The 22,522-nt window shown below is 40.6% G+C and overlaps 1 protein-coding gene across 2 annotated transcripts in view; it reads left to right on the plus strand.

Moving 5' to 3' along the window:
* The first annotated feature begins 3,527 nt into the window (after positions 1-3,527).
* The window catches only part of LOC126184800 (uridine-cytidine kinase), a 130,628-nt gene continuing 111,633 nt past the window's right edge, over positions 3,528-22,522 (plus strand). For both annotated transcript variants that reach the window (XM_049927384.1, XM_049927385.1), the window contains exon 1: positions 3,528-3,745. In XM_049927384.1, coding sequence (XP_049783341.1) covers positions 3,629-3,745 — 117 coding nt within the window. In that variant the 5' untranslated portion in view covers positions 3,528-3,628. The remainder of the gene's footprint in view (positions 3,746-22,522) is intronic.

The following is a 22,522-nucleotide window of genomic DNA, read 5'->3' on the forward strand; positions in this document are numbered from 1 at the left end:
GTGATGGCCGTCGAATGGCGCTAGCTGCGCTGCATTTGTGCACCGACGCCGTCAGTGTCAGCCAGTTTGCCGTGGCATATGGAGCTCCATCGCAGTCTTTAACACTGGTAGCATGCCGCGACAGCGTGGACGTGAACCGTATGTGCAGTTGACGGACTTTGAGCGAGGGCGTATAGTGGGCATGCGGGAGGCCGGGTGGACGTACCGCCGAATTGCTCAACATGTGGGGCGTGAGGTCTCCACAGTACATCGATGTTGTCGCCAGTGGTCGGCGGAAGGTGCACGTGGCCGTCGACCTGGGACCGGACCGCAGCGACGCACGTATGCACGCCAAGACCGTAGGATCCTACGCAGTGCCGTAGGGGACCGCACCGCCACTTCCCAGCAAATTAGGGACACTGTTGCTCCTGGGGTATCGGCGAGGACCATTCGCAACCGTCTCCATGAAGCTGGGCTACGGTCCCGCACACCGTTAGGCCGTCTTCCGTTCACGCCCCAACATCGTGCAGCCCGCCTCCAGTGGTGTCGCGACAGGCGTGAATGGAGGGACGAATGGAGACGTGTCGTCTTCAGCGATGAGAGTCGCTTCTGCCTTGGTGCCAATGATGGTCGTATGCGTGTTTGGCGCCGTGCAGGTGAGCGCCACAATCAGGACTGCATACGACCGAGGCACACAGGGCCAACACCCGGCATCATGGTGTGGGGAGCGATCTCCTACACTGGCCGTACACCACTGGTGATCGTCGAGGGGACACTGAATAGTGCACGGTACATCCAAACCGTCATCGAACCCATCGTTCTACCATTCCTAGACCGGCAAGGGAACTTGCTGTTCCAACAGGACAATGCACGTCCGCATGTATCCCGTGCCACCCAACGTGCTCTAGAAGGTGTAAGTCAACTACCCTGGCCAGCAAGATCTCCGGATCTGTCCCCCATTGAGCATGTTTGGGACTGGATGAAGCGTCGTCTCATGCGGTCTGCACGTCCAGCACGAACGCTGGTCCAACTGAGGCGCCAGGTGGAAATGGCATGGCAAGCCGTTCCACAGGACTACATCCAGCATCTCTACGATCGTCTCCATGGGAGAATAGCAGCCTGCATTGCTGCGAAAGGTGGATATACACTGTACTAGTGCCGACATTGTGCATGCTCTGTTGCCTGTGTCTATGTGCCTGTGGTTCTGTCAGTGTGATCATATGATGTATCTGACCCCAGGAATGTGTCAATAAAGTTTCCCCTTCCTGGGACAATGAATTCACGGTGTTCTTATTTCAATTTCCAGGAGTGTATGTTTGTTTGATATGACTTGTAAACTTTTAAAGATCTCAGAAATGAGGTATTTAAATTGCACATACGGCAAATGAGAGATTTTGTATCAGATTCTTCCTACACTACTGGCCACTAAAACTGCTACACCACGAAGATGACGTGCTACAGACGCGAAATTTAACCGACAGGAAGAAGATGCTGTGATATGCAAATGATTAGCTTTTCAGAGCATTCACACAAGGTTGGCGCCGGTGGCGACATCTACAACGTGCTGACATGAGGAAAGTTTCCAAACGATTTCTCATACACAAACAGCAGTTGACCGGCGTTACCTGGTGAAACGTTGTTGTGATGCCTCGTGTAAGGAGGAGAAATGCGTACTATCACGTTTCCGACTTTGATAAAGGTCGGATTGTAGCCTATCGCGATTGCGGTTTATCGTATCGCGACATTGCTGCTCGCGTTGGTCGAGATCCAATGACTGTCAGCAGAATATGGAATCGGTGGGTTCAGGAGGGAAATACGGAACGCCGTGCTGGATCCCAATGGCCGCGTATCATTAGCAGTTGAGATGACAGGCATCTTATCCGCATGGCTGTAACGGATCGCGCAGCCACGTCTCGATCCCTGAGTCAACAGATGTGGACGTTTTCAAGACAACAAACATCTGCACGAATCGTTCGACGACGATTGTAGCAGCATGGACTATCAGCTCGGAGACCATGGCTGCGCTTACCCTTGACGCTGCATCACAGACAGGAGCGCCTGCGATGGTGTACTCAACGACGCACCTGGGTGCACGAATGGCAAAACTTCATTTTTTCCGATGAATCCAGGTTCTGTTTACAGCATCATGATGGTCGCATCGCGGTGAACGTACATTGGAAGCTTGTATTCGTCATCGCCATACTGGCGTATCACCCGGAGTGATGGTATGGGGTGCCATTGGTTAAACGTCTCAGTCACCTCTTGTTCGCATTGACGCACTTTGAACAGTGGACGTTAAATTTCAGATGTGTTACGACCCATGGCTCTACCCTTCATTCTATACCTGTGAAAACCTACATTTCAGCAGGATAATGCATGATCGTATGTTGCAGGTGCTGCATGGGCCTTTCTGGATACAGAAAATGTTCGATTGCTGCCCTGACCAGCACATTCTCCAGATCTCTTACCAATTGAAAACGTCTGGTCAATGGTGTCTGAACAACTGGCTCGTCACAATACGCCAGTCACTACTCTTGATGAACTGTGGTATCGTGTTGGAGCTGCATGGGCAGCTGTACCTGTACAGGTCATCAGTCCCCTAGAACTTAGAACTAACCTTAGGATGTCACACACATCCATGCCCGAGGCAGGATTCGAACCTGCGACCGTAGCGGTCGCGCGGTTCCAGACTGAAGCTCCTAGAACCACTCGGCACTCCGGCTGGCCAAGCTCTGTTTGACTCAATGCCCAGGCGTATCAAGGCCGTTATTACGGCCAGAGGTGGTTGTTCTGGGTACTGATTTCTCAGGATCTATGCACCCAAATTGCGAGAAAATGTAATCACATATTAGTTCTAGTATAATAAATTTGTCCAATGAATACCTGTTTACCATCTACATTTCTTCTTGGTGTAGCAATTTTAATGGTCAGGAGTGCATAAATATTTTTTCCATCAGTTTAGATTTTGATGAAATTTTGTATATGTTACACACATGAGAAGCCTAATATTTGGTATGTGGGAAGAAGAACGTTGTGGCAACATCATTCTTTCCATAATTTTAGCGGATAGTAAGGCCTTAGACATTCAAGCTTACAAGTCAGGAAGAATGATCTTGGAATGTAATCTAGTAAGGTCGTACAGGTTTAGGGGAAACCTGTATTCCTGAGCTTCTCAAATGATTTTCATTCTCTTAAAGTAATGAAAAAAGTTTGAAAGTGTTGTTAATTTTTACGAACATTTTGATTATCGTGCTTGTATCTTGGAGATTTTGGTGATATAAGCTTTTATTACTGCCCTATGTTGATGTGCTCAAATTGCAACTATATTCTTCTATTTTCCAAATGAAAGTTGTACTAAGATAAACAAACGCACACTTACCTGAACACGTGACCAGTACATAGCAAGCTGGAGCCAATGAGCATTCGCTTTCTGTCATAGCGCAAGGAGCTACAAACCCGAGCCTAGCCGAGCGCAACCGATCGGCTCACACGATCGGCACCAACATTCGCTGTCCCTAGACACAAGTGGTGATGTAGTAGAGGTACTCTGTTACAATCACTTTGAAACTATACAAGGTTTTGTGTGTGCGTTTGTTTATTCAAGTGACGAATTTGCCGGCGCACAATTGGTTCATTATTTTCGTACAAAATGGCACAAAATTCGTGTTTACATAGAAATGAAATGCGGGAAAATCATAGAACTAACAATAGTGAAGGAAAGGCACCATTCCTTATTGGGGTCGCTGGGGGAACGGCGAGCGGCAAAGTGAGTCCTAGTGACACACTAATCTTTTGATCAATAAATAGAATATTTGCTTTCGATGTCTATTGTTTAAAATTATGTTAGGTCAGTAATGAAGTACTGGTTGGTATTTCAAAGCTGTAGTGAATTACGAACACTGTACAAGAAGACAGTGTGCTGTTTGAGAAAACGATATAAGCTTTTAAATTGTTTTTAACGTTCGCTCTCAGTCTGCGGTATCTCGTGTAGCAGCTTCACCCTGAATTCCATTTCTTTGGCAGAGGGGTGCTGATGGACTATGGAATTGTTAAGGAAGGTCGTTTTCATTTGCCCCTTCGCGTTTGATTTCTGCATATCAAATAGTGCTTACAACTCGTGGTCGTTTGGTTGCCGTGAAATAGAAGTGCAACTAACTAAAACTAAAGCAAAATCCATGCATAAGATTGGAAATGGACCAGATATCAGCAACATAACCTTAGCCTGACAGCGCATTATGTAGCCACAGACTGTTCATCACCATGTAAATTATGTAGTGATTGACTGCAAAATCAACAAACAAATATTTTTCTTTGTTGATTATAGAGTAATATGATGTGTGTATCCAAATCAGTTGTGATAAATATATATATTCAGGAGTAACATGTAGCAAAGTTACACGACTTGCGGAAGTTTTACTTGTACGTCTGCTTTCATTAATGTGTAAGGGCAAACCATGTATTTTATATGCGTCCATCTGAATTACTTGTTACGTGATCAAAAGAGAAATGTCTTTCGTCGATGAGATTATACTGTAAACATTTTGTTGAAAGAGCTCAGTGCAGTTGTATATTTCATTTTTTAATATTGATCATATGAGAGAATTTATTTGTAGAGCATTAGATATTAACTAATGATCGAGTTTTGGAAATTAGAGTATTATGCTCTCTGTGGTGGCTGATAGGAGTGAATATAAACGGGAAATGCTTTCATGATCGCTGTAGCACCATAATGTGAAAGATCGCCGTCAGTTGTGCTCTGATGAAATTTGTCATTCCATGTGTGTGTGTTTTTTTTATCATTGGATGCATACACTGAAACCTATCTCCGTTATATACCTGATGTGAGCTATGGAACCTTATACTACGTTATTGTGGTGGTGGAATGACGAAATTGAGTTCTCACACACAGACAAATTTTATCCTAGTAGGAAATGGGCAGAATCATACGTTAAGTTCAATATTTTCGCCCCCTTTACGTGAGGCACATCTGATTGTTAAATGAATATTTTCCCGTTGGCATTTAACTTTGTATTTTGACGAATCATCAGACTTTAAAATAGGATACTGAATGGAGTTTTTCAGTCAGTCACATTATATGAAGTTTCATTCAAAATCTCAGTACACCAGCTAAGTCCCCATTTTCTATAGGGATGTGATGTTAATACCTCTTCTTTAATCAGGAAACAACTGCATATACTGTAGTGATTATGCTAACTTTGATTACCTGTTTGGGTAATAAATGTTTGGTTACTCAAGGCATCGAAACTCCATGGAAAGGAAAGTGATAGCCGTTTACCTCATTTAGAGACTGCAGTTTACGTGAGAGAAAAGCACTCTACAGATTATACTGAAACATTCTAAAAAGCTTAACTACCACCTGATGCATGTTCTAGATGCCTGAAAACTAACTTTGGTTTTGTTAAGAAAACATCATTTTACACTGACAAACTAATCAAAATGAAAGAATTGCTGAAAATATTTCTGTTCCAGAATAAACTGCATTGAGCTTTTGGTAGCTCGTTCTACTTCCAGTAGGGGTATTACTTCCACTCATTGCCATAAACAAGATTCTGGGGGAAGATCTAGTTTACTATCATTTGTTTGTACAAATAATTGTTTGTCTCAAGGAAATAAGTATTTTTGTTTTTAATTACAGTTCAAGGTAATACTGCATAGAGCAACAGTTTATCGGATTGTAATTAATTCAAATGTTGCAGTTATCAGCACTTACAATGTGTGGGATTCCTATAGGGAAACAGAATATTTTCTTAAAACAGTTTGAGTCTTTTGTAAATTGTTTTCCTTATAATAAGAAATATTATTAGTTTGTGTGGCTTAATGTTAAATTTGTTACTGAAAATAACAGGACTGATTTGCACATTCCGTGAACACAGGTCACTGTCAAGTCTCTCACTGAGATTAATTTCATTGACAAGACCATAAGCCACAGCATAACAGTAAAGCAGATTTTAAATGATTTTTCTGACAGTGACGGGCATTTATTTATCAAAGGTTTTTCCCTACATAACAGTTAGTCAATTTCTGTGATAGGACTTTAAGGTGTATCACTTATAAAGATCTTAAGTTTCCAAAATTATTTACAGGACATCAATTGGGGTCCAGTCTACAATTTTGAAAATGTAGACAAGTCGAATCTTTTTTATAGGATTTTCATTTCCTTGTTTCAATAAATCTTTCCCAAAAATATAAATGTTTTTATAAACTACTTCGCTCCCACTAATAAATGTTTGGTTACTCAAGGCATCGAAACTCCATGGAAAGGAAAGTGATAGCCGTTTACCTCATTTAGAGACTGCAGTGTATGTGAGAGAAAAGCACTCTACAGATTATACTGAAACATTCTAAAAAGCTTCAGAGAAAGGTAAAGAGCATGACTATTAAGTTTGAGATTGATGCTTCCAATAATAAAATTAAGACCATATGAGGTATAATAAAAAGAGCGATAGGAAGAATTTAAGTGAAGTCGGTCCTAATGGGATCATTTTAAATAAATCTGAAGTAGCAGAGATTTTCAACACTCATTTCCCGTAAACTGCATCCCAAATTGGATTTAGGGGCTCTGTTGATGAGGCAGAGGGTGGACACCAAAAAGTGGGTCTCACAAATACCAACCTTAGTCAAATTTCTCCTGTCACTGAAAATGAAGATAGGATAATCAAGGAAATGGACAAATAAAATCTCCGCTGATAACTGACGAAATATCCATCAGAATTGTGTTATTACCCGATAAGTGATAGACTGTGCCATATTTTTAATGAATCGTTGCAACAAGAAGTATGCTGTTATTAAAATACGTTATAAACAGGGTGATAAAGTCAAATTTTCCTTTTAACATGCTTCTAAAAAATTCTAGAAACAATTGTCCATAGAAGGCGAGCTAGGTAACCACCTCAACTCCAGTAATTCATTGAACAAAAGTCAAATTGAACAGGCCTTATTCTCATTTACCACCCAAGTCTTAGACTCTGTTAATAAAGGTGTAAGTGGGACAGCTGTCAACTGTGGAATCTCACAGGGCTTTGTGTTTGGGTAGCTCATGTTAGTAAACCCTATTAATGACCTTCTAGTGTGTACCAGCTTAGAGACTCATTTTACAGTTGTTGGTGGTGAAAGTTAGTTATTTTCATGTTCCATGTATCATTTGCATGATAAATTGTAACAAAGTGAAATGACTCATTTAACATACAAATCACAACTTAATTTTTAAATATGGGTAATTTATTTAAATTCTGACAGATGTGACTTAGTAATTTCTACTTACCACCTTTTACACATGACAAGTAATAGAAATTCTTCTGCAGAATAGAAGGTGCTGTTAGGGAGAAACTTTTTTTTTTAGTTTGTTTTCAAATATTACTTTGCCATCTGTCAGACAATTTATCACTGCAGAAGTTATCAAAAATTTTAGTTGCAGCATTGTGCTCCTCTTTTTGTGCTAAAGACAATGTTAACATGGAGTAATGGATGTAATTTTCCTTCTGGTATTGTAATTATGTACATCATTGTTCGTTTTCAACTGCAGTGAATTGTTCACAACAAATTTTGTGAGTGAATAAATATACTGTGAAGCAGTAGTCCCAATGCCCAACTCAAAATGATCTCGGGTATGCACCACATATTACTCTTACAGCACGTTTTTGAGCAATGAAGACTGTCTTTCTTAAAGCTGAGTTAACCCCAGAACATAACTGCATATGACATTATTGAATGAAAAATGAAATATTTCAGCTTAGTGAGTAGTCTCTTCCCAAGATTTGCAATGATTCTGAGTGGCAATGTGGCTGAACTACATTGTTTTAGGAGTTCCAAGATGTGCTTTTTTCCAGTTCAAATTCTCATCCAATAAGAATTTGGAAGTTTCCACCCTATCTATTATTTTCTCATGTGTTACACTTCTCATTGGTGCAGTATCCCTACTTGTGCAGAAGTGAATATGTTATCATTTTAAAATTGAGGGTGAGATCATGTGCAGAAAATCAGGCAATGATACTTTTAAGAAAATTGTTTACTGTTTCTTCTGTTTCTGTATGTGTGCATGGATTGATTACATTACTACTGTCATATGCAAAAAGAGCTAATTCTGACCAAGCAAGGTGGCACAGTGATTGGCACATTGGGCTCACATTTGGTTGAAACTCACATCAGACAATCTTGATTTAGGTTTTCCATGATTTCTCTAGATTGCTTCAGGCAAATGCCAGGATGGTCCCTTTGAATGGGCATGGCCGACTTCCTTCCCTAATCCGATGGGACTGATGAACTCACTGTTTGGTCCCCTCCTTCATATCAGCCAACTAACCAATTAATTCTGCTTGTTGTTTATTAGATGTCGGATTCCACCTGTCTGCTTTGACCCATGGCATCGTCAAAAGGTGGACACCACTACTTTCAGCGTATCCAATATGATGACAATGACGTCACTTCATACACACACCAACGAATGTGAAAAAATATAAAAATTACACAGTAACATCTCACTCCAAAAATAAAATGAAACTGTACAACTGTGGAAAACTGTGGGGTTAGGATGGGGAAAAGCTAAATATACAACAATAAAAAAAACGCAGAACACTCCCAAAACAAACAATATCACAAAAAAAAACAAAATTACAGTATTTCGCTACACCAACAAAAAAACAGGAATTGGACATTTCCCGTGACCTATATAGCTCAACTGCAGATCTCGATTCCAAAAATCCAACACTTACAACTACGAAAAGTAGAACCAAAACCCAAACATAGGGCATCACTAAATCAGTTAAAACACCTACCACAAATACACAAAACATCACAATTACTATAGAATAAACCCAAAACAAAAATTACTTACTGAAACCAGCAGCCTTCAATATAATCTAGGTTGCTGACACACACACACACACACACACACACACACACACACACACACACACACCAACAAAAAAAAAAGAACTTCTAAACTACACACAAACCACCACCCATAAACTAACCCCAAACCACCCTCATCACCCTCCCACCTCAAAGAAAAACCACAAACGAATAAAAGACACAAAAATAAACCAAAATCAATCATGCCTTACAAAACAACAAAAACTGGTCCTCTACAACATAATCTCAAAACAATTCCCCCCCCCCCCCCACTCCCCCCTCCCACAACCTGCCCCATTAACTCCATAACCAGTACCCTCTCCCCCAACACCCAGACAAACCCAACCCTCTTAACTCACCACACCCTCGGCCTATACATCCTCCTCACAGCCCTAAAAAAAAAATGCGAAAAATACAATAATCTTCGAGGACACTCTTCTGCCAGCAATACTCAACTAAATGACATTGCAGATGGGAAGAGTGCCTCTTCCCCCTCCCTATAACTGATTTAAGGGGGGGGGGGGGGGATATGATGGATTTTGGTCCAAAAATATTCAATTTTTCGAAAGTATTATTTTCTTGATCTACACGGTTTAATCTATGTTGTGTGTGAATTTTATCGTGAGAGCACCTGTAGAAATGCTTTTAAATTGTTAAATTGATTAACTCTGCACTGGTGGCCACTATCACCTTTTCTGACATTTGAGAATCTGCTTGCTTCAACGGAATTTTTGTCAGTGTAAAGGCTATTTTCTTTGATATCTTTGGATGACATCTGTATCTCTGGCTGACATTTCGATATTTGCCTGAAAACTTTCTTGCATGTGGTTTATTTACATTTTGACAATACTAACACACGTTAGTAGGTGGAAGGTTGAATTCGCAAACCTTTACATGGAAGTCTAGATTGATGCATAATGGGTGGTGGAAAAAACTCTGTTTAGGGGGAAAAAAAGGGCCACCTGAAATGAAGAACATAAGCTCTCAGCTTCAGCATGCAGGGACGGAGGTAATTTATTGTGTGGTTTTCTGAACATGCCTCCATCTTGTGCAAGGTTTGAAAAAATAAATGAAGAAATGTCTGATGCTATATGCGATACTGCCAAAGTTTCTATGAAAAAAGTTGTGGAGGAATTGGTGGAAGTAAACCAAAAAGAAATAATCCTGGGGTAGATATTCATAACAATGAATCTCTTACAAATGCTACTGAACTGTGTGTTTCTGTAGATGAGACCCGCAAAGGGGTCACACATCTCTGCATGGGGATGCATCTGTTATTGGTATTGTCTCAGGTAAAGTTTTAGATGTAGAAATTATGTCTAAATACTGCCACCAGTGTGCAACAAGGAAAATGTTCAACAATGGAGACAGTGAGAAACTGTGGCAAGAAAAGCATGCAGTAGCATGCTCTAAAAATTATAGTGGCTCAAGTGGGGGCACAGAGGGTGCTGCAGTTGTGAGGATGTTCTCCAGATCTTAGGACCAGTGTGGTATTAGATATACTACATACCTTGGTGATGGGGACTCCTCTTTGTTCAAAGCTGTAAGAGATAAAAATCTGTACAATACAACAATAGAAAAATTGGAATGTTGGCCACATCCAAAAGTGGCTTGGTGGTAGGTTTCATTGCTTGCTGAAAGAGAGGAGAAAGGTGAAGTACTTGAGGATGGAAAACCACTAGTAGGAAAAGGCGGGCTTACTCAGAAAGAAATTGATTCTCTTCAGTTATTTTATGGGAGAGCTATCAGGAATAGCACACACAATTTAGAGGCAGTGAGCCATGCTGTGTGGGCAATTTTTTTCCACAACCTATCCACTGATTAAACACCAATGCACAATCTATGTCCGAAAGACGATTGGTGTTAGTTCAACAACAGAAATGAGACGTATTCACATAAACACTCGTTAGCAGAACCTGTTATGAATGCAATTAAGCCCATGTTCAGGTTTCTTGCAAAACCTAATTTATTGAGAAAGTGTCTTCATGAAGAGACACAAAATGCAAAAATAATTTAATTTGGATTAGATGCTCAAAAAGACATTCTGTGGACTTGAAGTACTCAAAATAGGTGTCTATGGTGCAGTTCTATGTTACAATAACGGAAATAATGACAGAATTGAGGTGCTGAAGAGAATTCGTGTCGATCCTAGTTTGTTTACAACAAAAGCATTTTACACCATCGACGAGAGCAGGGTCAAGATAGCTTACAGATCATTGTCTTACCTGCAAATACAGGCCAGGCAGATTCGAAGAGGAGAGAAAGTAGGGGGATGAGGTGTATCAGTATGAAGGATTTTAAAATTGAGATAAGCTAATTATATGTAGTAGTATGAGGAGAAAATCTTTGAACCTCATTTTCTCTGTTTTAAATTTTTTACGTTATTAGAAACCTTTTTTCAAAAAGTATGTTTGCTAATGCTATCAAATTTTCAGGAACTATTCGCAGCTTGTAGCTGTCTCCCTGGAACTAAAAAATATGAGATCCTGCAATTGCATTTTGATTTATAGTTGATTGTATGTGGGGGAAAAAGTTAATTCTGGATGTGCAAAATTAAAAACTCTGTTAATGGTACAGTTTGTACCTTAAATTAATAACGGTAGTTCAGTGGTCTTATAACCTTCTCAGGACAGTACAATGAAATTTTCAGATTAATTGCATGATTAGAATTTGAGTTGTGGCTTTTTATAAAAAGACAATGGAAAAAATTAAAAATTCAGATTTCTGGCAAAATATTAATCATGCATATCTTATTGTATTTTTCGATTAAAACACAGCTCTTTTGCTTTAAACATGCAAAATTTTAGATTTGTACATTAATAAATATGGCTTTAATGATTGTTTAAATAAATGTTTACATTTTCCGTTACACTCCCCCCCTCCCCCCCCCCCCCTTTAATTGCCCCCAAAAACCCCTCTATCCTGATAGCAAAAGTCCCAGTTTCATAATCTTTATACTCAATACTGTGATTAACTACTAAATGATCATAACCCCTCTTCCCCAAATCCCCACAGGAAAAAATGCATCAAAAACTATAGAGCTACCCTCCTCAATACATTCCTCAATCAAACCCACCAATGTCCTCTTAGAACAACCCTCCAAACCAATAAAAACACAATCAGCATACCCACCTCCGAAATAACAGCACCCTACACCCACTAACCAACCTGAGAACTATCCCTCCCATACTTCCCCTTACCAAACTGCGATTCATTAATCTCAGCAACCACCCCCAGCCCATCTAACTTCCCTTTACACTTAACATACTCAGAAGAAACTGCTCGACAAAATGGAAACCAATCCAACACTCAACTCTCACTGATACCAGTCTCATGCGCACAAAAACTGATAGAGGATCGATAACAAAAATAATAAGTGAGCAAAAAAACACTCCCTCATGGCCACCCTGATTTCTTGAATCAGGTACTGTGTCCAATTGACCGCCAGATATTATCCTGCTGACATTGCCACGTATATGCAACTTGAGTCCAAGATACCAGAACTCTTGTAAGCCTCATATTATTGCCACAAATGTTGCACCTAAAATATTCCACAATATAATTTAAAAGTAGGCATCATATCTTCACCAATCTCTACACGCAATAATGTGCTAGTGAATTTCCCTGTCATACCCATACTTTAAAAGAAAAAAAAGGCAAAAAATTACCCTTCTTTCCCCACAACAAACACCAAACCAAGAAGACCTAACAAAAAAAAAACTTAATAACTCACTGGAAACACTTCCAAACTACATTACTGCACCAACTACGTACACTCAAAGTGATGTTACCACTATCATAACCAAACCTCAAATGAACCCAATACATGGTACACTTAACACATACACATACACCAACACAATAACGCGACATCTACAACACAACCAACTCAAAAACTCCATGTCATAGTGATGTCACACACACCGCCACCATTACGTCACTGGTCAAAGCAGATGGGTGAAATCGGACGCTTCCATTGACGCAGATCATTTACATATATGATCATCAATAGTGGACCTAAGACTGAGCCTCGGAGGACTCCGTACGTGATGTCTCCCCAGTCAGGCTAATGTCCATGGACTACATATGTTGAATTACAGAGTACAGCTTCATGCAATCTTTTGGTTAGATATGACATTATCCACTGGTTGGCTATACAGTCAATCCTATAAAAATTCAATTTATCAGAGAATATTGTGATTCACACAGTCAAATGCTTTAGATAGGTCAGTGCAAATACCAACTGGCACTATTTTACTAGTTAGTGCTTGTAAAATTTGATGAATGAACATGTAAATGACGTTCTCATTGGAACAACTCTTCTAAAATCCAAACTGCGATATGCAGGTGATATTATTGTTATTCAGGTAAGGTACTATTGTAGAATACATCACATTGTCTAAAATTTTGGAAAATGTCAGCAGTGAAACAGATCAGTAATTAGGGACATCTCTCCCATCACAGAAGAAATGATAAACAAAGTTATTAAGAGTATTATTGACTTGTTTTCTGCAAATGGTCTCGCCCTCAATTTTAAAAAGACACAACATATTCAACTGTGCACATCTAGGGGTATGGCACCAATGATAAGTGTAACACATGGCGAGGAAATTATAAACAGTGTGGAAACTTCAAAATTCTTGTGTGTCCATGTTGATGATAATTTAAATTGGAAGAAGCACATTTTGGAACTGCTAAAACAACTTAATTTAGCCACATTTGCACTTACAATAATTGCAAATCTTGAAGAGAGACAAAGTGGAAAATTGACATACTTCGCAAACATATCCCCACTCAGTAATGTTGTATGAAGTAATGTTCTGGTGTAATTCATCTTTATGAAAGTAAGTCTTCATTGCTGAAAAACGTGCTGTAAGAATATTATGTGGTGCTCACCTACGATGATATTGCCAGCATATGTTTAAGGAGCTGGGCATTGTGACTACTGTTTTAAAGTATATTTACTGCGTTGTGAAGTTTGTTGTAAATAATCCACTACAGTTCAAAAAGAACAATGTTGTACATTACTATGTTACCAGAAGGAAAAATGACATTCATTATTCCACATCAAGGTTGTCTTCAGCACAAAAAGGGATGCACAGTGCTGCAACAAAATTTTTTGATCACTTAGCCAGTGACATAAAATGTCTGGCAGCACATTAAAATTTGAAAAGAAACTTCAGTTTCTTTCTGGGAAAAAAACCTTCTGAATGTCCAGGATGTAACCATATGTACAAATTAATTTGTGATGTGAATTTAAAATGGCTTGTTTCACATCATTACAATCTGTTGTTTAAAGTGAGCCATGGAATATGAAAGTAACTAACTCATCTTTCGTATGGAGGGGTCTGACAATGGCGTATTTCAGTTTCTCGGGAAAAATGTGTTCAGTTAGTGATGCACCATATATTTCGGATGAGACAGGGCATGTCATATGGGAACAAATGTTCAGTAGTCTATCGGAAACACTATCAAAATCAGATGACCGTTATGGTTAACAATGTAGCCAGCCATAACCTTCAGAAAATTGCAAATGATGTCTATAGTGAAGTTGTCACACTATCTGAATGCAGGCAACCACATTTCATTCATATCCAAGTGAGCTTGAAATTACAGGAATTGTTTAACATTAAATGTAATGATCAAAACCTCATACGTATGGAATCTTCAGAGTTTCTGGGTGTACATCTTGATGGTGTTATCTTTTGGGTTAATTCTCCTCATGCCCTGACACCATTCAGGAAGCAAAAGAGAATAATCAGAACAATAATAAAAATAGTTCATTTAAGCCTTTGTTAGAGATTTAAATATTCTTCCTCTTTCTTGCATTTACATTTTAGAAATTGTGTTTGTAATAAAATGTGTGATGAAGAAGGAGAATGTCTCTATTGAAAACACAACTCCCATTAGAAAAAGAAATGTGTGTGTAACTTAGACGAATAACGAGAATAATCTATCATTTGCAGTTAAATGAAACTTCCTGGCAAATTAAAACTGTGTGCCAGACTGAGACTCGAACTCGGGATCTTTGCCTTTCACAGGCGAGTGCTCTACCAACTGAGCTACCCAAGCATGACTCACGCCCCATCCTCGCAGCTTTATTTCTGACAGTACCTCGTCTCATACCTTACAAACTTTACAGAAGCTCTCCTGCGAAGCTTCTGTAAAGTTTGTAAGGTATGAGACGAGGTACTGTCAGAAGTAAAGCTGCGAGGACAGGGTGTGAGTCATGCTTGGGTAGCTCAGTTGGTAGAGCACTTGCCTGCGAAAGGCGAAGGTCCCAAGTTCGATTCTCGGTCCGGCACACAGTTTTAATCTGCCAGGAAGTTTCATATCAGCGCACACTCTGCTGCAGAGTGAAACTCTCATTTGCTGTTAAATGTTCAGCAATATAATTATCATGAAAGTTGTTTGCTGATTTGGAATGTTTAAATAGAAATAACATAATGCCAGCACACATTTGAATGTGCCCCACACAATTATTTAAATTCAACAAAAGTTAATGCTATTTACTAGAATCCATTGTCAGCTAAGAATTTTTGTTTATTGGTTGTTCTCAATTTATCCGAGTTTCAGTTTTTGTTTAAATTTCTGTTAACCCCTCATCTTTTTCCATATTGTTTTCATTATTTTATTAGCATTGTGTCAGTTGTCTTTTGTATTGTACTGTGCTCTTGTTGACCAAACTGTTCTTCGTTTTATATTTCTTATATCCCGTGTACCTTGTAACATCATTTGAAATAATCTTTGTAAAATGTGTTTTTTGGGTTTTTGTCCATCCTAACAAACCACTCTCTAACTGTATACATGTGGTTTGAGACAGATAAATAAATACCAGTTCTCTAAGTTTACCCAACAGTGTTTTGTGAGGATTGTAACCTCTGTCTTCAAGATGTTGCAATTTATGCTCTTAGACATTGTGCTGTCCTTCAATATACCAAGAGGAAATACTGTCTGAAGTTGGTCTGCATTTTTTTCCCCCTCTCCAATCACAGTGCACCTATATGTTTCCTATAGACTAAAGCAGTGTCATAAAAGTTTGCTCCTACCCTAGTCCAATATGAGAATTGTTTGTGCATGTTGAAACCATTAGCAATCCAATTAAATTTGCTTTGGGTACACCCAGTGTTATTTTAGTTTCTGTAGAACATCGGCAAACTAGTGTAACGTACTGGATTTCATCAGGCAAAACCGAGCAAGGTGGGGCAGTGGTTAGCACACTGGACTTGCATTCGGGAGGATGACTGTTCAAACCTGTGTCCAGCCAACCTGATTTAGGTTTTCTTTGCTTTCCCTAAATTGCTTCAGGCAAATTCTGGAATGGTTTCTTAGAAAGGGCATGGCCAACTTCCTTCCTCATGCTTCCATAATCCAATGGGACCGATGACCCTGCTGTTTGGTCACATCCCCCAAATAAACTGACCAATCATCAGTCAAAAATTCCTCAAGAGAGCATCACATATACACTGATGAACCAAAACATTACTGCTTAAAAACATATTGGTCCACTTCTGGAATACATTACAGCAGCTGTTGTGTGTGACCTTGATTTGACTTTTCCTTGGTAGGTTTCTGGAGGTGTGGGGCACCAAATGATTACACCCAGGTCACGCAGTTGCTAGAAATTACAGGCCTATGATAATGTGGACACAGAACTGGTGCGACCCACATTTGTTACATTGGGTCCAGATCAGGCAAATTTGGTAGTCGAGACATCGTGAGTTCATTGTTGTGCTTCTCAAACCACTATAGCAAGAGTTTGGCCTTCGATATCAACAGTTATGCCACTGGAAGATGCCATTGCTGTCTGGGAAGACGTCAAACATAAAAGGGCGCAGGTGGCTTGCTATAATGTTCACACAATCCACTACAATAATGATTGGATGTTGTTGTTGGGTCAATAAGAGAACATGTTGGGGTCACCTGCCGAGAAGCCCCATATTCAATAGTGTGCGCTGAATGCTGTTCTCCAAAGCATTTGTGCCCACACAAGTATCATACTCTGTCATCAGATCTGCCACATATTGCCACCTATGCTGCTTTACATAATGGGGAAGCCACCTACATCCATGTTTTGTGATGAAGTATGGACGTCCAGTGTCGTGTTGCTTGATAGAAGTTTTACCAACAAACCACTTTCCATGTAGTCTCTCAGCACTAGCACACGAATAGCTGACGAGCTGCACCATTTCAAACACACTCATTTGCAGGCACTTGGCCATAATAATCAGCCCCTTGTCAATGTTACTTTGACAGTGTTTTTCCTCATTTGCAGCCCATATTGTTGCTACAATGATTTCCCAGTCAAATCTGCCCCACTTATATAGGTTTCTTGGTATTTTGGACAAAGGTATCATATGAAAACACACAATGCTCTGTTGTTCACTATTTCATTGCTTGTGATATGACACAGTCCCAAAGTAAGTGATGTATTCACTGTCTACATTCCACCGCTGACAGTGGTGTACTGACTCGTCTAAAATGTCCATTTCCTGTAGGTCACCCTGTGTATCTCTGACTGCCTCCAAAGTAAACTGAAGACACTGAGGAACACTCTGTCAGCATGTAACTGTGTATAAACCAGCTGACATACTTCGGCATCACAGTTAGATAACCAGTTGACCACCTTCAGTGTCTTTGATTTGTAGCTTGGATCCAGTATAGAGCAGATTAGGTGTACAATCATGACTCTGGATATCCTTGGTTAGTGTCACTGTTATGGCTGTGTGGTGACATGGAGTGAAGCATGCTACAATACTTTGGTGTAACCAACTGTCCTAGTTCTACTAGGTGGTCATCATAAGATCCGCCATAAATCTCTTGGAGGCTCATTCTGATTGTGCCTTGATGGTCAGATTGTATAAAAGTGGGATACTCCAAACTAAGACAAACAAAAAAGGTAAATCTGCCAACAGCATAAATGTTGGTTTGAACAACACAGTGCTTTACTAGGCATGATCAATTTGGAGGGGTACACTATTATCTTCCTCGGACTGATGAACTGACTTATTTAGCTAGTTTAATATGGAATCCAAACCACTTGGAAATTTTCACATGGTCAGAGGAGAAAGAAGTGATGAGTGACAGATCGACCTTGAGATCCTTAGATCCATAATCTGGCACTTTACCACTGATTCACCGAGGCATGCGACAGATATAAAGAGTATTATCTGAGAAACACAATGCTCCCATATGTCACACACAGTACGTGATCAAAAGTATCCATACACCTGACTGAAAATGACTGATAAGTTCATTGCGCCCTTCATCAGTAATGCTGAAATTCAGTATTGTGTTGGCCCACCCTTAGCCTTGATGACAGCTTCCACTCTTGCAGGCATACATTCAATCAGGTGCTGGAAGGTTTCTTTGGGAATGGCAGTCCATTCTTCACGGAGTGCTGCACTGAGGAGAGGTATCGATGACGGTCGGTGAGGCCTGGCACGAAGTTGGCGTTCCAAAACATCCCAAAGGTGTTTTATAGGATTCAGGTCAGGAGTCTGTGCAGGTCAGTCCATTACAGGAATGTTATTGTTGTGTAACCACTCCGGCACAGGCCGTGCATTAAGAACAGGTGCGCGATCATGTTGAAAGATGCAATCGCCATCCCCAAATTGCTCTTCAACAGTGGGAAGGAAGAAGGTGCTTAAAACATCAGTGTAGGCCCGTGCTGTGATACTGCCACACAAAACAACAAGGGGTGCCAGTCCCCTACATGAAAAACACGACCACACCATAACACCACTGCATCTGAATTTTACTGTTGGTGCTACACACGCTGGCAGATGACATTCACCGGGCATTCGGCATACCCACACCCTGCCATCGGATCGCCATGTTGTGTACCGTGATTCATCACTTCACACAACGCTCTCCTCTGTTCAATCGTCCAATGTTTACACTCCTTATACCAGTCGAGGTGTCGTTTGGCACTTACCGGCATGATGTGTGGCTTACGAGCAGCCGCTCGACCGTGAAATCTAAGTGTTCTCACCTCCCGTCTAACTGTCATAGTACTTGCAGTGGATCCTGATGCAGTTTGGAATTCCTGTGTGATGGTCTGGATAGATATCTGCCTATTACACATTATGACTCTCTTGAACTGTCGGCGGTCTCTGTCAGTCAACAGACGAGATCGGGCTATACGCTTTTATGCTGTGTGTGTCCCTTTACGTTTCCAGTTCACTATCACATTGGAAACAGTGGACCTCAGGATGTTTAGGAGTGTGGAAATCTTGCGTACAGACGTTTGACATAAGTGACACCCAATCACCTGACCACGTTTGAATTCCACGAGTTCTCCAGAGTGCTCCATTCTGCTCTATCATCTCTATCATGATGTCTAATGACTACTGAGGTCGCTGATATTGAGTACGTGGCAGTAGGTGGCAGCACATTGCACCTAATATGAAAAACATATGTTTTTGGAGGTGTCTGGATACTTTTGATCACGTAGTGTATGACTTGCAAACTTGTGCTAGGGTTTTCAACTGTCCCTCTTCATTTTTCTGTAATCACTCTTGCCACAAGTTCGTGTAAGAAAGGTAGTTTTGCATGTTGGTTTTATACAATGTTATGTTGAAATTGACAACATTATTTATTCTGCTGTGTGGAACTGTATTATTATGATTTTTTTCTGGTTAGGTGATGGTCAGTTTGAAGGAAACCAGTAAAGAATTGTAGTGGAAATTTCATTTGTAATTTATTCTGTTGGTGCATCTCTGTTGATGTCTGTAATGCATGAGTCATCATCAAAGAAATTTTTTTCTCCTTATGACTGTATTATCAGAAGAACTAGAGTGGCCCCAGTATTGAACCCAGTACAGAACAATAATGATTATTTTACACTTGGAAAATAGTTCTTTGTGTAGGCTGTTGACGTTGTGATTTCAAAGCATTATTCTGGTTCCAGTCTACAAAGTTGGAAGCCAGAGTCTAAATATCACATTATCTATCATACACACTTCTTTCGTTTTTTGTGGAATGGTATGCTAACATGTCACTTGGTATGAGAATATTTATTCTCTATACTTCATTACACACCCTGTAACTGCGCACAGTTCTCCATACTATTACTTTTGTATTCAGCCCTGTGATTGGTGTGCAGCAGTATGCAGTTCCACACTTACTGTAACAACAGTTCAGAATAGTGTATTAATCCACAGAACCTAACAATAATATTTCTTGATAGATATAAGTAATAGTTCCTGATTGAAAAAGATGTAAATCCAAGAACTACTACTTCATTATGCATGCTGCAAAGGCCACTAAAGTTATGTGGTGGTGGAAACCACCAGTTCATCAGCCGATACACTATTCAACACAAGGCTAAGTCGGTCCAGGTAAACGGCTGCAGTGGTTGTAGTAAACTTGTAGAGATAAGTTGGATAATAACAACCAAGAGTGTCCTGGGCTGCCTCATACTTGTCACAACAGAAGGTAATGTAACTGTCATGTGATATTGTTGACTTTGCCACAGCTGGTGCACTTGCCAAATGTGGGTAATTTGACACATATCAGTATGTGAGTATATTCCATTTGCATATTTGGTGAGGTTACTATAGCTCTCTGCCCTCAACTATTATCTAGGGCTACTACTTGCTCGGACTGTGTGAGGGAGGACAACAAGGTAGAAGCAGCCAGGAGCTGGGTGATATCATGAAGGAAGGCTCCTGAGGGGCTCTGGGATTGCCAGTGATGATGGTGGTGGCATTGGATCCGGAGCGTCTTGCTTAGGTTCAGAGATTTCGAGGAGTGGAGCATCCTGTGGGACGTGGCAGGTCCTGTGGTCAACCATCAGTTAAACTGTATCAATGTTCGTGGGTGTGTCCCTCAGCTCTTGGGAAGAGATGACACTCTGACCTTAGAGTAAAGAAACCTACAATGTGGTTGTGATGGTGATGGTGTACTCCAGATGAGGAAGGATACTAACTAGGGTGCCAAAATCAGAGTTGGTTGCACTACTGTTGTAGCATCCCAGGTGTTGGTGGCTACACCACTCATCTAGTTCCCCTGCTGTTTAGCCATGGACCCAAGATCAACTCCACATTCCACTGACTTATGTGCCTCCACTGGGACACCTACATGAAACACTGTTGCTGTGTCTGCTTCATGTTCTGATGGTGGACACATGAGATCCAGGTGCATCTTGTGATAGCGTGAGAGCTTTGCTGGGATTCAGTGGTTGATTAGTGTGGAATAGAAAGAGCATAGGAAGGTGTTTAGTGCTTAACCTAATTTTAACAGACCCTAATGTTTTTGACATGTGAACTTTCAGTGTTTCCATGAAGCCCATTTGAGGTAGGATGAAAAGGGAATGTGGTAAGATGTGGGGTGTAAAACCTTTCAAAATCAGTTGCTATAAATTGGTGGCCGTCGTCAGTCACCATTATGTGGGATGCATCCTCAGTTGTGAAGATCTGCCCCAGACTCCCACCATGGTCGATATTGTTATCTGCTGGAGGTAAATGACATATAGGAGGTGGGAGAGGAACTCCACGACAGTTAACCACATGGACCCCATGAAAGAATCCATGAAATCAGTGTGAACTAGATATCACTGCTGTGTCAGCACTGGCCATGGAGAGAATGACTGGGTGGTGTCAACTGGTATGCCTGACAAACAACACCCTGTCTAACCACTCGTGCAGCAACATCATCCATACAAGGTTAGTAGATGTGGCAGGCCAGTTGCTTCACCCTGGAAATCCCCCAGTGGAATTGATGCAGGAGTTGGAGCACCTGATGTTGCAGGGAGGATGACACCACCACCTGGTAATGTTCACTATCTTCTGTACGGAGTATCACACTTCACTGAACCTGAAGTTTGTGCTGCTGATAAAAAATGAAGGCCAAGCAGCTCTTCACAGGGAGTTTGATAGTCCAACCTGACCAAACTGAATGTAAGACCCTGTGCAGAAGCAGATCGTGTCGAGATGTTGTAGGAATGTCCTAGGGATTTATAGAGGACTCATTGAGCAATAGCTCAAGTTGGCTGTCCAACTGAAAACGAACTGTCTCCTTGTGGTAAAATTCAGGATCCAAAGTGCCAAAGGGTGAGAAAGTGCATCTGCATTAGAATGATGAGTAGAAGTGCAATAGTGACTGGGGTACTAAGAGTTTGCAAAAGAGAGACCCATTGATGAAGATGAAGTTCCCTGTGCTCTGGTAGTTTAGCATTAGGATGGTTTGTGGTGAAGGTGAGATTTGTGACCATACAAAAAAAAGTGAAATTTATGGACATCTAAGATCTACTTCTACATAAGTACTCTGCAAGCCACCATATGGTGCAGTGTGAAGGGTACCCTGTACCATTATTTGTCATTTCCGTTCCTATTCAACTTGCAAATAGGGCAAGGGAAAATGACTGTCTATATGCCTTTGTATAAATCCTAATTTCTCATATCTTAGCTTTGTAGTCCTTACGTAAAATGTATGTTGGCAGCAGTAGAATCAGTCTGCAGTCAGCTTCAAATGTCGGTTCTCTAAATTTTCTCAATAGTGTTCTTCGTAAAGATCACCACCTTCCCTACAAGGATTCCCATTTGAGTTCCCAAAGCATCTCCGTAATACCTGCATGTTGTTCTTACCTATCGGGAACAAATCTAGCAGTCCGCCTGTGAATTGCTTCATTGTCTTCCTTTAATCCAACGTGGTGCAGATAGCACTCACTTGA

Source organism: Schistocerca cancellata, chromosome 4, assembly GCF_023864275.1.
Source record: "Schistocerca cancellata isolate TAMUIC-IGC-003103 chromosome 4, iqSchCanc2.1, whole genome shotgun sequence".
Taxonomy (NCBI): Eukaryota; Metazoa; Arthropoda; class Insecta; order Orthoptera; family Acrididae; genus Schistocerca; species Schistocerca cancellata.